An 18,582-nucleotide genomic window follows, 5' to 3' on the forward strand; every position below is an offset into this window, starting at 1 on the left:
AATGTTTTCGGATCAATATATTAATAAAAGTCATACAATTCAATTACATTTTAATGCAACTATCGTTCATAAAATAGCCCATGAGAACGCATCATCGTGATGATTTTTTTTTCTAAATATGTTTTATTCATATCAGATATGAAAATATAGGAAATGGCACCAAAGAATAGAACAAATATTATAAGAGGAACATGTTTTAACTGCGGGGTAGTCGATGAGCATGCCCAACATCCACTTACAGGAGGAAAATTCTTTTGTTCTACCCACGACCTACAAGTTCGTCTCCAAAGTGTATATAAGGCATGCTGATCGAATACGAAAGGATCTATGAGGCAGGTGTAACCTGTAGGGGGAACGAGGTTAAATCTATTAATTTGTTTATGCCTTTTACAGTTTACTAAGATTTACTTTTCTTCATAATTCAACAAAATTTTAAGATGTGATCTTTAAACATTTTGTATTTGTTAAAGATACGAAACTAATAAAGTTCCATACTCGCGATTACAAGCTAACTTCCTATCAGACGGAAATCGGACTCTCATTGCTTAAAAGTTCATAAAGGTCAAATTCGACATATGATGGATACCGTTGTAAGGACTTCGGCCTCTATTGCCTTAAACTCCATTGTCATTAAAAAAGGAATAAAATGATATAAAGTGTAATTTAGACACAGTTGACCACACTTGTTCATTCTATGAACATTTTTTACAGCACAATGTCGACCATAGTTTATAAAATCGCTCACGGTGTTACCAATGAAATTCTTATTCAAATAAATAAAAATATTTGAAAAGACCCTGCTCATGGATTTTTTCGGTAGCTGTGTGTCTGGTATAAAGAAATGGGATCGACGAATAAAATAATATGCATCATACAACTCTTAATTTACAAAATATATGAATAATGTTAGTATTGAATAAATAGAGATTTTTTAATGTTGCCCTATAGATATAACAATATCAGATATACTGTGAAACCCGTCTTTACATAACCTCTGTTAGAATTAAGTATCAGTCTTAATAAAAGATAAGACAGGAGTTGATTCATGAATGTCAAAAACCCACCGAATTTACGTTTGTTTCTTACTGAGAAACAGTTAAAGACCACATAACCAGTTTTTTTGTTTTTCATTTGGGTGTTGCGCTTTTGAGATAAAATTTATATAGATTGTACAGGAATTTAGCACTTTGCAGGAATAATCGTTCTTGGTTTGCTCTGATTGGTTGGTCTTAGTGTGATATGAATGTATGGTTTTCTCAAAATACAAATATGAATACCGAAAATGCTATTATCACCTGGAAATATAGCATCTGAAGACTGATAAAACATTGCTTATTCGGTTGGTTTTTCTACACTTTGAATCACCTTTACCAATAGTAGTATCTGAATTTTATTTTGGGTGGTACATGTACTTAATTTCTTTCTTTATTTTTGGGGTATGGGTGGTACTAATATAAGTATAATGCATGGTATACATAGACATGAAGGCACTACTAGTTCTTGAAGACTGTTTTATGATAAGATTGACTTCCGACTCTTTGTCTGGTAACGACAGGTTTCGATGTGAAAAATGTCCAATCTTGACAGGTTTTACCGAACAATTCCATCAAAATAAACTTTAACTGTCTGTTGAAAATATCTGTGTTCCTCCAGAACCATCTCGGATTCTGCCTCCTAATACCCGCACACATTGTGGATCCACCGGAGCCCTGTCCCGTCTTAAACTCAAACAATATCGGTATAAAGCAACTACTGAATTTCTGTTTCCACGTCGTGATCTCCGATACGACCCAAACAAGTCATCATTTCCTCTTCTGTTTCTCCGCAATTTTTCTCTAATATTATGAATTTCGTGAATAACTTCCATTGCTGCAAAACAAATAAAATTTAGTTTCACGATATATTATATTAAATATCTCTTCTTCGGGGCATTTTTGGCGTTCAGTTTTTGTTACAAATCAACGATTTCATGTTTCGTTATTCAATTTGGCTGGTTGCAGACGACGTAACAAACAACCCACAAATACATGTATAATCAGTGAAAGTCGGTTCGTATCAGGTTATAAGAAAGCGAGCACAGATTCGCTTCCTTTTTACTTACTGTTGATATATAGAAACGATTTTTTTTTCGGAATACTATATCATGATACAATATCGTTATTTTATTGTTACTGTCAACATATTAAAACACATTTTATTGTATATGGTAAATTCTACTTTCGACATCATCCAAATACACTAAAATAAGCAAGGTATTGCTTATTTACCCTTTCTCTGAATTTTAAGAGGGCGTCCACGCCAAATCAAGGTACTGGTTGGCACATGGCAAATTTTGTTTTCAAATTTATTTTTTTTTATCTGTTTCATATCGCGAATGCATGCTTTCTCAAAGTTAAATGTTGGTTTTTTAATCACTGCAGCAGATAAAGAGAAATAAATTACATAGAAAGCATTGAAATTCATTGAAGAAAGGGAGACAACTCTTTAATTTTTTGCAAAATTTGGTTTCCTTATTATGGAACAGTAAAATCATTTTCTGGGCCATCCAGTGTTGATAAAAAATCTGTGCACTATTCGACATATATATGATAAAAACATTATACCCGATAAAAATTACCGTGTGCAATCCATATCATAGGAACTACATGGTTTCTAAATGGACAGTCTCTTTAAAAAACTGTAAAATCTTTCATTTCAAATTATGAAAGATTTTTGTTACCTCTCGCCGCGTAGCCAGCGATATTAAAAGGTTGAAAAGTTTCGCCTACCCCCTTGATACATGCATTTATAGGTTTCAAATGAACACATAACGTTCGAAATGTAACACAAGGCAAAAAAATCAACATCTTTTATTATAGTGAACTTCAAGAACAAAATTATTTGGTATGACCCGCTAGATATAGAAAAAAACTCGTGTAAATATTCATGAGAAACCATGAACGACCCCCTCCCTTGGATCCGCCACTGTAAGTCATGCTTACCGACCACCCCGCAGTTTACACGAAAAGGTTAATTAATTTGATAGTTGTGTGTTGCGACATAGGTTTTGAAATTATAAAAAAAAAGAAATTTTAGTCGTAATGTGATTCAACTATAAGATAAGCTCGACAATCGAAAAGAAAAAAAGATCAACAAACAAATCCAAATAGCTGCGCCCCCCCCCTTAAAAATAAATAATTGCAACCTCAGTTTACCTACCATCATCCACTTCCTTCTCAACAGCATACTCCAGATTATCTAGGTCATCCTCATTAATAACTGACCTCGATTCCACTATGACGTGAAGAATAGCAAACACCAGATACAGAAATATTGTTATCTTGTACGTGTCCATACTGCTGTAAAACAGAAATTAAAGAATGCAAATTTTACAAAATTAGTTTATAAATGTACTTTGACGAGGAAATACCTAAAGTGCTTCAACCACATTTTCCGTTTATCAAAAGTTATTTCACTAAAGAACCAATAGAAATCTTAAGCACTGTAGTATATGTACCAGGAAAAGCAAATAATATACATTATTTGGCCTAATAAGGACTGAGTGAAGTGAAATCGCCTCATATGAGTAATTCAGAGTTAGTTATAGTGCTAATTTATAAAGGATTGTCATTGATAAATATGCATGTAGCAGTTCAGTCAGTTGAAGGATGTGTGTAGTAAAGACTGATGTTTTTTTTTTTGTTTTTTGTTGTTATTTTCTTATTATGCGTTGTTTATATAGAAAACGTAATTGAAGTATACTTATATATTTTACTCGTTTAATAGATTAGAATTTTTCAGACCACATGTAACATATATGATTTATGTTACATGTACTCGCTATATATGTATAATTATATATTTCTCCTCTGGGCTACCGTAGATTTCCAAATGCCTATGTTAGATTGAAACCAATATCATCTTCTATGGAATAAAATTTGTACTTAACTATATGAATCATAATATACATGATAATTATTGATGTTTTACTTCTGGTTATAAATATTTTAAAAGGCCTGTTCCCCGCTATTGTTCTGGTATAGTTTAGAAAATTTGATAGAAGTCAAAAGATTTTTATCGAAATGATGACAAATGGAAAGTCTAAAGAAATTTCTGAAAGCCGTAAATGTTATTCTTTGTCGGCGTCATTTAATCTCAAAAGAAGAATCCGTGGGAATATAAAATACTTTTAAAAGCTTGAGATTACCCTTATATAAATTTACTATCGTCCAATACAATCATTCAAAAAAGGAGTTAGAGAAAATAGGGAAATGCTAGTCTCGTTAGATTTATCACAATAGAGTTCCCAGGTCCATAGGTAGAAACAAAGGGGCGAGAAGGGAGCTCGTCCTCTACTTATGCTGCAAAACTTTATGATGTAGAAAATCTCTTTAAATCAATAAAGCCGATCCCTCTTAGACCAATAAACGGAACAAACTTTTTCTGAATTTCTGCATCTACCCGTGTCATACACAGAGTTATGCGTTGAGACAGTTTTTGTGTCTTTTTCCCCGGCTTGTTTCCAAGTGTATTACTTACTTTTTTTATCTCCGTTTTCTTTGTACAGCCTTACCCATGGTTTTCGAGAAACTAATATTCATTTAGCCAAAGCAAGATTTGATTTCTCTTCATATTTATAAAACCCGTTTAAGAGCGGGATTTATATAGTGAGGATGCTGTCCGTCCGTTTGTCCGCACTCAGTAACTATCTGCCGCTCTCTTCATAAGATTATGCCCTTGCGCACCCCTATTTTGCATTTCAATTCGAATGACTTTTGGAGGAACAAAAATAGGATATATATAGTGTGTATTGGTCAGAGTTATTTTTAGTTTTGCAAACCTGACGTAAAATGTCAATTAATTTTGTGTGAATGTATCAATGCATTGTATCTTTCTTAACTAGTCTGTCACCCGTTTTGAAATCCAACACTAAAAATACTAAGATGTGGAGATTGAAAAAAATGACCTTCATATTTCTAGCCAACCAAAGCATTTCATAAAAACGTAGAACATCGAAAAATATATTACATCCAGGAGTTAAAATGCTGTATTTTAATCTTTGATTAAATCTAGCTAAAATATTCGTAGTTTAAGGCGGGTAATTTCCTAAAATTGGGCTCAAAATTAAATAATTGATATCGTTTTAGATAAAATAAAAATACGTCCATTATTTTGATAAAATAGTTCAAACAAAGCACAGTTGAACAGAATCAGTTCCCTATTTTGGAAAAATCACGTGAAAATGCACAAACGTATATCGGGTTCCACTTCGTTATGATTAGCTCTTTATGGATTTAGTATGCATCATTTTCTGTTTTTATGAGTCCATGATAATGAAAATTATTGCGACCATCTGCTGTTTAATATACGTGCAATAAGAGTGAAAGCTTAATTAGTTATATGAAAAAATTGTAAAAAAACAGATGTATACTTACTTAAAATCACAGAAGAAAAGTTGGCATCCAAACAGCTAAAGATCTCCGATGAAATGCAACGAAGACTTACTATCAGCTGATCAAAAATCTATTTCATGTTAATAATGATCTAACCTTTGACCCCTTACTAGTCCTATTTGTCATAAGAGTTAATTCTTGATTGGGCGACAAAAGATTTATCCAATAATGGTTAATAATTTCCAAAATACGCTTGTCGAATGATATTATCACCAGTATTATACAATTATTAACGTCCAAGTTCGCTTCGGTGGCTTTGAATTAACAGAATTCTGATATCATTGTTTCAATATTGGCAGCTTGAGATTTGACTTCTCTTCCAACAGGGGGGACCAGAATGTCTTATTGAATTAACTGTCTTGCTATTCTTGCACGTAATAGTTAGATTGTTTTGTGAGCGGAGTTGAGTCGACTGAAGTGAAAATTTATGTTTTTTTATTCAGTGACAATCGTGCTTTGAAATAAAAGTAGAACGTTTTTTTATACCGAACATTGGACTTTGTATTTGTCAAGGGAGATGTTCAAAATAAGTTGTTTGTGAAGTTCATACTTGAACAGGGTTTAATTGCGATATCTAAAAACAACTTTTTTTATGGTTGTCGTCATGAACCCGTTTTCTACTTCAGGACAAACCCGTCACGCTCCTAAATCTGCATCTATGGAACGCCTAAACTGTCTGATGAGATACACATTTGTTTACGTGTTGTCAACTTCATATTACTTGCTGTGGTTTTATAATTACATGTGGTCATTTTGTATTTACGTTATGTAGGAACATCTTTACATTATGTCGTCTTGTCTTTACGTTCTGTAATTTTGTCTTTACGTTATGTCGTTTTATGATTACGTTATGTCAACATATATTTACGTTATGTGGATTTATCTTTACGTGCAGTGGTTTTCTTATAACGTGAGGTCGTTTCATCTTTACGTTATATCGATCTCTAAATACTTAATGTGCATTTTCTTTTCTTTACGTGCAGTGATTTCTTCTTTACGTGATGTGGTTTCTTCTTTACGTGATGTGGACAAAAATTTCATGATGACGTGTGACCCCGGCACTTCGATCCGGTGTAAGAGTAATCAAGGGAACCAAGGTTATAGCGGTAATCAAAAGAACGCAATCCAGGGACAAAGACCAGACACGGAAAACAGACACACACAACAAAGAACACAAAGCAACTAAAATCATACATACAAAGTAACAAAAGTAAATGAGTAACTCGGACTCCACTAAAAACTGGGAGCATGGACCAGGTGCACCGGTAGGGTAAGCATCCTCTGCTTTTCTAGAAACACCCGCCGAGTTGCTCATAAAAAGTCAAGTCCGGGGTAGACAAACGAGGAAAGGAAAACTATGACCCGTTGAATAAATCAGTTTTCTTGGTGCTGATGGATACACCATAACGATGCACGAGTAAATAAAGGCAAAATAGACGTCACAACGCCGATTAGAAAAATGCTGAACGAAATACACTTGGGTAGTCTATCCAGTCACCCTAGAGCATTTATTCTATAGTAAAAAATAGCTTATTTGTTATTTATGTTCAAAATTATCATAATTGATACACCGGGGACTCTGTTGATGACTTGTGGCGATTTTCGTAGTCAGAATATATTTTTTTAATTCCAAAAACATTTTCTTGAAAATTAGTTTTTGTGGTTTATTAATGTAGAAAATAAATTTAGTCACGCAATAACTTGTAGAGTCGAATTTATGCGACATAACGTAAAGACAAAATTACAGAACGTAAAGACGAAATGGCAGAACATAAAGACAAAACGACATAATATAAAGATGTTCCTACATAACGTAAATACAAAATGACCACATGTAATTATAAAACCACAGCAAGTAATATAAAGTTGACAACACGTAAACAAATGTGTATCTCATCAGACAGTTTAGGCGTTCCACATGCATCTGTCAGATAGAGAATAGATGCTAAACTCTCCGTATTTTAATATCACCCTTTCAGTCTTTGGATGTCCAACCCGACACTTTCACTTTTACGGAAGCTGGTTGCATAATTGTATAACAGTATACGTGTAGTTTCAGCAAGTATACATTTCCTGACTTGATAAATAATACGTCATCAATCGAAAGAAATGTAAACATGGTAGTTCAATTGGGAATCCCACCTTTCCCGATTTCCGTGTACAGTATAATAGTTCATGCTGCGCATCAAGTACTTTCTACTTCCGTAATTGGACTGTACTAAATAAACTCACGGCTGTGACATTACAGGCGCGTAGCTGAGGCCAAATTGAAGTGTAGGCAAAATTACGACAGGGGGTCTTGGGGACACTTAAGGCCCCCAGCAGGTCCAGGGGGCGAATCCCCCGAATCTCCGCGGAGATAGCGTTTTAGAGCATCATTTATGCCTCTCCTGGATGTATTTTATCTAAAAAAAAAATAAATAAAAAATTGGCAAAATTAAGTGCAGGCAAAAGCTTTTTTGCCTAACGGCAGCTACGCGCCTGCATTATGTCAATCATATGAGAGATATCCGTTTGCGCCAAATTTGAATACTTTTGCGCCAGTATTACGTTTGCGTCACTTCCTTTTTACAAACAAGAACTCTTTCGTTCCATGAATTACAAATTCGATGGGGCCAATTTGATAAAAAAAAAATGAAACGATATACAACACAATCTTACTTTTATCCTGAACTTGGCGCGTCTTGAAGGATTCCCCACAAATTTAAAGACTTATTTAGAAGTTGGTTTCTTCTTTGTTGAACTTTTATTTCAGTTGTATTTAGTTCTTTTTAAAGTCAATTATTTATTGTTCGTGTCTTCTAGATCTGTACTATTTTGAGTATTGATTTTAACATTTTTGACCGGTGGCAATTTTAAATTGCCCGTTTATATTGTTACAGTACCGGAAATGATTAAATTAATGGAAGCGGAATATTAAGTGCGCTATAAAACCAGGCTTAATCCACAATTTTCATCGGAAACACACGTACCAGGTGAAAATAATTTCGGTGGTTACCAACTTTCCGGTTTTTACCTTGATATTACAATTTGTTATACGGACTTTCCTTTTGTCTATTGCTAGTTCGATAATATGCTGTGGTGAACTTTTGAACAAAAAAATGACGCTTTTCGTTCGTTTCGAACAACTCGGAATTTACTGTCTTTTATGGTCTCCCAGACATCAAAGTTGTTGCCTTTCTTTAAAATGCTACTGTACTACAAATATCCTAGCTCATGATAGTATTTTGTGCTCTCATTACCTCAAGTTGATCTCGTGTGATTTTCAAAGTTCATCACAACACATCAGTATATACTCTAGCAGGAAACTAGTTTTATTTATTTGTTGTATATCTCCATATAACCTCCCATTTTTTAATATTTAGTAGTATTTAATTTAGTTCTTCTACCACTACTAGATAATATTAATTGCATTACGTGTACAGATAGACAGGCGCAAATGGTTTCTCATACTGGCGCAGTTGCAATTAAATTGTATGTGGCGCAAATGATACCTCTAAAATGTGACTTCCCAATCACAAGACCAGAAAAAAACTTGGAATTTGATATTCATTTATAATCATTTTAGTGTAAAATATTAAGGTTCAACAAATAAGAAATTGTATTTTTAATACAAGCAGTCTAAAATGAATAACCCGTAAGAAGAATTAACGAATGTCGCTACGACGCGCATATAACTGAAATACATGGTAGCTACTAGTTCAAACATACCTACAAAGCTGTTTTTGCTATTTCACAATGATGACCGGTCGGCACCTTCTATACAACCTTAAATATCCGTTTCTATTTAGTGGAGTTGGAATATCGAGGAGACGCGTGGTTAGTGGATGGATTTGAATAGCGATGAAGACGTGTTACAAGTAAGTGGGTGGGTTTGAATATCGATGGAGACGTGTTTAATGGGTGGGTTTGAATATCGATGGAGACGTATTTAGTGGGTGGGCTTGAATAGCGAGGGGGGGGCGTTTTTTACGTGTAGTCTCTATCGTTCAATTTACTGCAAACGACCGGTGTAATATAGTTTTTCGTGTAAGTTCACCATTATCAACATACCTATTTTTGAGAAGAGGCTTGAATTAGCTATGGCTTTTTAATTTAACTTTTTATTTGTTGGTTATTTTTAGTCACGAATTTAACTAGTTAGGTCATTAACATGCGTTGCAGTGGCAAATAGGGTAGCGAATAGAGTCGTCACATTCTGAGATGTTTGTATAATATTGATTTGTTGTGAAATGCATCATTAATTTGATCCTCTATCCTACATAATAACATCTAAAATGAACTGTCCCGTACTACCATACATCGTGTATTAAGTTACAGCCCTAGATTAATCCTACGAAGAGGAATGACCCGGCCAGCGAAAGCTATATTTTTATATAGCCTAGCTGGCCGAGTGGTCTAGGGCGCTGGATTTCGTGCAGGCGGTGTTGCCATAGTTGTCGCAGCGGTACGAGTTCGAGTCCCGCGGAGGGACAGTTCTAACATCGTTGGGAATTTTTCAGACCTTTCTATATATATATATATATTATTTGCATTTTTTTAATTTCGTTTGTACGCTGCTTTGGGAATTCTACCATGATGATTCGTGTAATACCTTACTTGCTTTTTTGCTTTTTTTGTGGCATGACATGCATTGAAAGTTCTTTTTCATTAGAAAATAAAAATGTAAATTTAATTTAGTGCTTCAGAATGGCGACATTCTGTATTGGCATCTGTATTGAAATTTCAGTCATTTAACTTTGTGATATTAAATATGAAGGAAACGGCATAGAACACTTAAACAAGTCAAACAGAAAGCTTTTAAAAAAATATATAATGGAAAGCCATTATGATTACGCTTTATTTAGGAAAAAAATAACCATGAAAAAAATTGGAAAGCAATGAATTAAATTACACAATTTAACTGGTTGGCATCTGAGACCCTTACGCAAGACTGTGTATTCGTGTATGTTTGATCTGAGTAACATGAAAAATATGTTTTTCTAATTTAAAAATATTTAAATACATACATGTAATAATGGTTGTATAATATCAACAGTTTTATGGCAAAATTGTCAAGGTAAATTTGCAATAAAGTCATAGATGTTAAAACATTAAAAATAAAATAAAACAGTATTTATATATTTAAACTGTTATTCCCCCCTTTTTTCAACCGTGTACGTGCAAAACATCATGTTTCAGACACAAAGGAGGTGGTTTAGGCCTTTTAAAAGTAGTTAAACCCAACCGCAGACATGCGCCTGCCTACAGTCAGGTGTAGGTCATTAATGTGTCTTTGTGTCGTTATTTAACCTTTTAGTTTTATTTCGGAGAATTGTTACCGTTCTGTAACAGTGGCTTATACTACTTTTTTGTCTGAGACTTTCAGAGATTGCTTAAAGCCGTATTTACACTTGTTGAGGATCTTTCGGTGATCTCAGAAAGTATTTACTATTTTATATTTAGGTTATACGCCGGTGCATTTGTAGCAACAGCCATGTCTGTTCTGATTTTTTTTTTTTTTGTAAAATATAATACTTAAAAAAGATAAAGTTCATTTCAACAGTTTAAATGCAACATGGAATAACCATAAGACAAAATCACAATGACATTTTTTGTTTGTTTGTTTTTTTTTTTCATTTTCGTAAACAACAGTAATGATTAGCAGAACTCATATCAAGAAAACTAGAAAAGTCCATATTCACTTATATCTTACATGCAACATTATTCAACCTCTTTTTAAAGTTCAAATCTAGTGCATTTGTAATGTTCACCATATCCGTTCCTTTTTCTATCTTAAATGTTTAATTTGCGTGTTCGTGCACCACAGCAAGTGTTCATACAGAACTTTGTGTGTTCGTGAACCACAGCAAGTGTTCATACAGAACTTTGCGTGTTCGTGCACCAAAGCAAGTGTTCATACAGAACTTATTTTTACATTGGTATTTGATATGTTAATATTTAAAGTCAATTCTAATTGTAAATATCCCATCCTTAGTCACGCAGTCAACACGAGACATTGGTGTAAATAACTTTTTTTTCTATTTTAGTAAGGGAAAAACAGAGCGATAATTGACTTTTAATTGAACGGTTCTTTACAAAATACATTTGTTTACTGAGTATGAATTTGAGGAGTGGTCATAAGCCTACGAAAACAAAACAAAACAAAACAAAACAAACAACAATAACACGTAACTCAAGTGCTAGAGGGATTATTTTTAGTTACTGCACATATATATATGGATGGACATGTTACGCAGTGTGATATAAATATTCACAGGGAATTCAGTCACGTAAAATCGTACAATTCTTTTAAGCAAATTGTCTTACATTAAGTTCTTTCTGGAGAGGGGAGCAACAAATTAAATAGGCCATGACTGTTTTCTTTTTCTTACCTCCAGCGGCCATTTTTTTAAAAAATACAAATAATAAAATATAAGGAAAATAACTGATCCTCCTTTTTTTTCTTACGGCCTTGTCATGCCTTTCAAGTTTTTGGAAATTTCGATCCAACCTTTATATTTATCCTACCTTACCTTACCCTAAAAAAATCAAACGGTAGTTCCCGGACTTTTATTCGTACATATAAATTTTTCATTACTATCTCTTAAATAAAATTTTGATTATTTGGCTGCAAGCAGACTTGTGGCTTTGATTTAAATTGGATGCTACGCAGATTGGTTAAAATTTGAATACAGCATATACATGTAAGAAGAGATTGCACCAATTGCATGTGTCCTGCATTTAGATTTTTTAACAGTCGTCAATACATGTAAACAAAATCTGTGAAGTCCATTTTTATTTCAAATTCAGAAACAGATACTGACAATATTACCAATCTTAGTTTGTTACTCGGCTTTTGCACTTTGAGATAAAAAAATATATATACATCGATTGTAAATAGGTACTCTGCAAGAGTACTCGTTCTTAATTTGGATGATTTTAGAAGGGTTTCTATTTATAGGAAAAAGTATAGTAGTACGTAAAAATATTGCATTGCACATATAGATCGAAAAGCATCGTATGTTGGTTAAGTATCAAGAGTGTTTTAAAGGCGTGTTAAATGCATTTTACCAATAACAACCACATGCCTGATGTTTACAGGGAATTAAAATCAGGCAAGCGTAACTTGTCCTTGTCCTTTCGCAATTAAACCCAATCGATTTCCCTATATCATTCGACCTTGTCACGATACTACTAAACTTAATATAGGCACATCCGTACGGAAACGCAGACGCTTTGGTTATTTAACTTAAAGATGAACATGTCATCTGCATTATTTCAGATGTTTGCATGTGACATACAAATTGGTAAAATTTAAAAAATAAAAAAGTTGAATAAATACTTCAAACTTTACATTTTATATCTTTTTTTCCACAAATACACGTCCGTTTGATGTTCGATGATCGAACTCGAAAATCTCTACTGCACTATAGCGCATCTACAAGTTCCAATAAACTCGTTCCTGACACAAAATGTTGCACAGAACAAAAATACGCCTTTAGAAGCCTCAGTTGGTTTTCTATTTCGTTTGAACAATATATATAATTTTTTTCATATTCTTCAAATGAAAAGTCTCGTTTACTTCCGTGAGTTCAATGTCGAGTTAAACAGTAAACCGAGTGTACTATTCAAGGCCATTCTGTCGAACGTTACATTTGTTACGCCCATCTCGCTTCGTCTCCCAAATATCTCTTTAAGGATCGAATTCAAGTCTTTATTTTTTTTTATTTTGAATTTTAAATTTCCATTTAAGATAAATATCTGAAGTCATTTACTAAATTACATTTATAATCAATTTGTGAATCACCGATGTGCAGTATAAGAGCCATTTCACGTAATATTACAAAGCATGAAATTTTACCCACTGGGTTTTGATGAAAGAGATCTGAGTCAAGGCCATTTTTGCAACCTTCTCATTCATGAAACCCCATGCAACGATGATTTGACTTAATGTAAAGAAATGTCCTTTTTGTCTAAGTTTAGCATTGATACAACTTCTTGTAGAAGCAAATTGTTATTACATGAAAAGCACTCAATGGAAAGGGCTGGAACAACTACACGCAACCGTAATGTTTTCTAAGTCTAGTCTTGTGTGATATACTAGACACCACATGTAGCTAAATACTCTAAATTACACTTTAGTATATGACTGTCAGTTTCTGTAAGAATTAGGCAGTGGTTTTATGTTTTCAGTACCATTCCAACTAAGAATCATGCAGAATGCGATACATGGTAGGAAAGCCTACACATTTTCATTTTTGGTATTTTGTTTCAAATGCTTAAGTTAACAGAAAATTACACACGGCTCCTCATAGAACCATTGTTCATAAGAGATAAAAACTATATAAGAAAGCACTGTATAATTTAAAATTAAGGGAGATAACTCTGTGACACTAAAATACAATAGAAACTGTTAGATTTTCAATGCGGATCATCTCCTAAGAGCAGACAGATTGGAGTGGACAATACTTTTCATCATATAGACCTATAAAGCAACAGAATAGCAAAAAATGAAGATTTTTTAACCTTTTTTGGATGTATCACATATTACAGAATTTGCACGATTTTTATAAATACTCTACTTAAGTGTCAAAATGAACTACCCAGTACCTATTTTTTACAAATGAGTTATAATTTCTTTGGAATGATCTATCGAAATTTTCAATTTTCAATCATTTTAATGAAAATTGCAAAACATATCAAGTGATGCACAGATCAAATAAAGGTAATAGTCTAGAAGTCTTGTTATAGTGAAGCATGATGTCAGGTCTATGGGTATCTAATATGCATGTTTCTGAAATTTTCTAATTTGTCTGATTTTTACAAAAGACCTGTACTTCAAAGCTCCAGACGATATAATCACAAATAGCGCGTCAAACCGTTTTATTTTCTACAAAGTCTTACCAACTGTTAGAGCCATACACACTGGTGCACATTTTTATGCATATGATTTACATCTAGAATGAGTTACTTCAAGCGCCTTAAGTGAAATGTCAGTTGTTTCAGATTCAGGTTATGATGACGTTTGGGATAATCTGAATTTATCAAATATTAAAATTCATGACGAAAGTAGGTTCATTGCAAAATAAGACAGATGTCCATCAAATAGCCTACTTCTTATGAACAGGTATTTCTTAAAACAAGGCAGGTCACATAGCAAAAGTGTTTTACTGAAATAAATACCCTTACTTTTAATATTCTCAATTGATTTTTCTTGAGGTTCTGTAGAAATACTAGTGTGTTTAATCAGTTAATGAATATTGGGACAAGAAAGATAATTATTGTTAAATATTTCTATACTTTTTAAGTGAAGTTTTAAGAGTTATCACCCTTCGAAGTACATTGTTTTTTTTTCTTTTTTCGCTTGTGAATAGATTAAAAACAGAATATCATGAGATTATCGCAAACCAAAACTGCAATGTTTTGTTGTTTTTTATTTCTACCATGAAAACCCCTCAGCCTGATTCTTTAAACAGTTATATTTAAATCACCTGCCTCCGTAGTGGAACAAATAGCTAGATATGTACAATCATTATTAAATCTAATGATATTGGTAAGTATGTCTGTAAAAAGGATTTAATAATGTGCATGCAATATTTTTTTTACTTAAGCTCGACAGCTATGCTGTTTTTAACACGGGACGACGGCAACGAACACCTTTATGTCAAGAGCAATTATATTTATTGATAGATTATTATCATTAGCATGTAAATTCTAAAACTACTGTCTTCCAAATAATCAATTGGCCACTGGCAAAGCGCTTTCGCTTTGTTGATAAAATGCTCCACGGGACGAAAAGGTAGAGCCTTGTAGAGTTAAATCATTTTAAGCCTGGTGCTTGTGTCTCTGAATTAGGATTTTGATCAAATCCTTAACACAGGATATGTTTTGATACAATATAGTCATTGAACTTATTGATATGACGACCTCAGTTAAATTCACCATATAAAAACCATAATTTAGTTTTTTTTTCAAGAAATAAAACGTTTAATTTTGAACACCCGGATTAAAAATAGACCCTAAATAAAGTTATAATTGCCGAAAAGTTGGAGGAATATCCCATCTCTTTGTTTAACTTCGAATACAATGTAGATCCAGTCTTTTTAACTTAAATTATTGTAAAACAAATGTCTACTGGCCAAAATGACAGCGATGTCGCCATAGCAATAATTACGATCGCGTTCTGAAAACAATTCATGTACTACGACAACTTAAATAGAAGAGATCGTTCGTTTTTTTCCCTTATACCGTACGTTACACTTAATGCTTCATTTTATTCATCAAATTCTACATCGTTCATTCTGTTCTTTCTATTCTTTTTTTCAAGTTGCTATCCCTTGTACACTTACAAGCAGACATATATATCCCATTTCAACCATTGTTTTGTGTAGTATAAAACTTGATATCAAACCAAAGAATCAAGCATAGAAGATCTCAAAGAATCGCGCTGGCACTATACCGTTACAATAGAAACAAAAATCGGCGGACATGGTGAAACACAACAGATGCACAAGCATATAACCTACATACAAAATATCAAATAAAACCGTTCTCTGCTGTCGACATTGAGCCGACAAAAGGTATACAATATTAATGTTATTAACTTGAACAAAAGCAGTTTGTCTCCTTCATATAAGTGCTGTATTTTTTACAAAGTGTCGAAAAAAAAGATAAAACTTTATTTTTTCTAAGGTTGGTGTAAGTATGTCCGATTTCCAGTTTTCCGTTTTCCGTGTGCACTCGATTTTCGGCCATCACGTGGTGCTGAGTACAAAAGTTGTTCACGGTCAATTGGTAGCATATAAACACACAATCACACATCGTTTAACAATAAAATGTCCCTTATCTTGCACTTTGATAAGTAATGAAACATTTGTTGTAGAATGAAATTGAAGCATAAAACTTCAACAATAAAATGGGTGTTTTATCTGGTCACTACCCCACAAACAACCTTTGGAGGAATTAATTCAAACATTAACCTTTCAAGATATCTGATGCTAAAATATTTCTTCGCTAATCCAGATTTGATACAGTCACAAATATTATATTGTTGGTAATCATTTAAGCTGAAGATATCGTGTACATTTCCATAAAAGGCTCCTCAACCTGAGAAGTCAAGAGGGGTTAATTTAGATGTCCTTCGCCCAAACCTTGAGGTGAACATCCGATCTAACAATAAAGACGTTTATCTTTCTGCTCAAACCTTAATTGTACAAACGTCTGTAAACATCAAACAAACTGTTCATAATCTACTAATCGCGAACGACAAACAAAAAAAAAAAAAAAAAAAAAAAAATTGAAGCTACTTGTTCCTATAGTACGAGCACAAGAAATGACAATTATTCCTACAATGCATTGGAAATTTGGTAATTTTTCGTCTTCTTAAGAAAATCAAATATCAAATAGATGAAATGTGAGTATAACAAAAGAAAAATAACAAGACAAATATGGAAAACAAAACAATATAAAGAAAAACAAACCGAAACAAAACAAAATAAAAAGAGTCCAATAAAAAAATGCACAAGCACAAAAACAACCAAGCCATCGGGGTTTTCATTTACCCGTCTGTATTATTAATTGATTCATGCCAATTCGTGCACTTGTAAATTTCATTTTGGGTGGCCTTGGATGTGTGATACTCGTCAGTCACAAATATTCAAATATTCAGTAGGGGACAAAAAATAGAAAAATGTCTTCAACAATTATCACCGATCTTTTACTTTATTTTTTATTCATATACTTTTAGTAATAATACCGACTTCGAATAAAACAGTCTTTGATTATAGTTGTATCGATAGAACACGATGCCCCGTCTTTGGCATCCTATGATAAGATAAAACCTAATGGCCAAGATCCTTTTTCCATTCACTTATTATCGACAACTTTCATTAAAGTGTTGTAGCTCAAGCTCCATGCATAGTCTGGTGTTTGTTTTCTCTCTTAGTAACCACTGCAGGCAGGTCTTTCTTGGACCGTATTAAAACTAGAGGCTCCCAGGAGCCTAATTCGCTCACCTTGATAAAGTTTGTCTTTCAAGACCAATAAATTTAACAAGGAGTTGTCCAACAATTTTGACTCAACAAGACTTTAGTAGGACTATCTTAAGGATCATTTCAGCGATTGAAAGTTTCTTCCTATCTATTATAGTTTTGAAGATATTGGCTGAAAACTGTGAAAAGAAAAGGCATTTTTCATCTTTCAAGGGCAATAACTCTTACAAGGAGTCGCCTGACAACTTTGATCCATGAAGACTTTCGAAGGCCTTATAATAAGGGTCATTTCAGCAATTGAAATAAATATGCTAAACCTTACGGTTTTGGAGATATATGCGAAAAATACAGTCTGATCCCTATGTTCTATTTTTAGTGATAGTGGCATTGCGGATCAAAAATCGCCACATCAGTACTATGTAGGATACCCAAGGAACATTCATACAAAGTTTGGTTCCAATTGGTCAAGTGATGTCTGAGGAGATTTTTGACAGAAATAACATTCAAAATAGCAAAAAAAAAAAAGTCAAAAAAGGGCAATAACTCCAACATGGCTTAACAGATTAAATTTGACCACAGATAGATCTCATCATGCTAAACACTTTTATCCCATGACAGAATTTGGCTAAACCTAACGGTTTTGGAGATGTATGCGAAAAACTAGTCTGACCCCTATGTTCTATTTTTAGTAACGGCGGCCATGTTTTTCAATGGATCAACAATCCCCACATCAATTCTATGCAGAATACACAAAGGAACATTCATACCAAGTTTGGTTCCAATTGGTCAAGTGGTGTCAGAGGAGAAGATTTTTGACAGAAATAACATTCAAAATAGCAAAAAATCGTCGAAAAAGGGCAACATCTCAGGGAAGAGTTTTGAAAAATTATTACCGACGACGTCGGACGCCAAGTGATGGGAATAGATCTAAAAATGAACGTCGTTTGACAACCGGAAAACGTAGCGTAAAATAAATACATCCCTATTATTGCCAGATACATGTTCATGATGAGATGGCTGTCTGCAGTGTGTAGTCGAAAGCGAGCATCGAATGCAAGGCGTTGTTTGGAGCTTGATTGTTGTAATCATAAAAGCGTGACAGCCTCGCTATCGTTGCTTTAATCTACTTCCCTCGACATAGTTAAAAAAACCTTTGATTCTCCACTGGAAATAAATAT

The 18,582-nt window shown here is 33.5% G+C and overlaps 1 protein-coding gene across 1 annotated transcript; it reads right to left on the reverse strand.

Moving 5' to 3' along the window:
* Nucleotides 1-912: 912 nt before the first annotated feature.
* On the reverse strand, nucleotides 913-5,556 carry LOC148626672 (uncharacterized). Its single transcript, XM_088570841.1, has 3 exons — nucleotides 5,415-5,556; nucleotides 3,199-3,338; nucleotides 913-1,869 (listed from the first exon to the last, which is right to left on the reverse strand). Exons 2-3 carry the CDS (start codon nucleotides 3,332-3,334, stop codon nucleotides 1,619-1,621), a joined length of 387 nt encoding a protein of 128 aa, XP_088426967.1. The 5' UTR covers nucleotides 3,335-3,338; nucleotides 5,415-5,556; the 3' UTR covers nucleotides 913-1,618.
* Between the last annotated feature and the right edge of the window lie 13,026 nt (nucleotides 5,557-18,582).

This window comes from Perna viridis, chromosome 2 (assembly GCF_037379345.1).
Source record: "Perna viridis isolate PV_CMFRI_1.1 ecotype Kerala chromosome 2, ASM3737934v1, whole genome shotgun sequence".
In the NCBI taxonomy this organism is placed as follows: Eukaryota; Metazoa; Mollusca; class Bivalvia; order Mytilida; family Mytilidae; genus Perna; species Perna viridis.

Coding starts and splice junctions, on each gene's coding strand:
- LOC148626672 (XM_088570841.1), bottom strand. CDS start 3,334: ATGGACACGTACAAGATAACAATATTTCTGTATCTGGTGTTTGCTATT. Junction 1,870..3,198: donor TGAGAAGGAAGTGGATGATG/GTAGGTAAACTG, acceptor TTTGTTTTGCAG/CAATGGAAGTTATTCACGAA.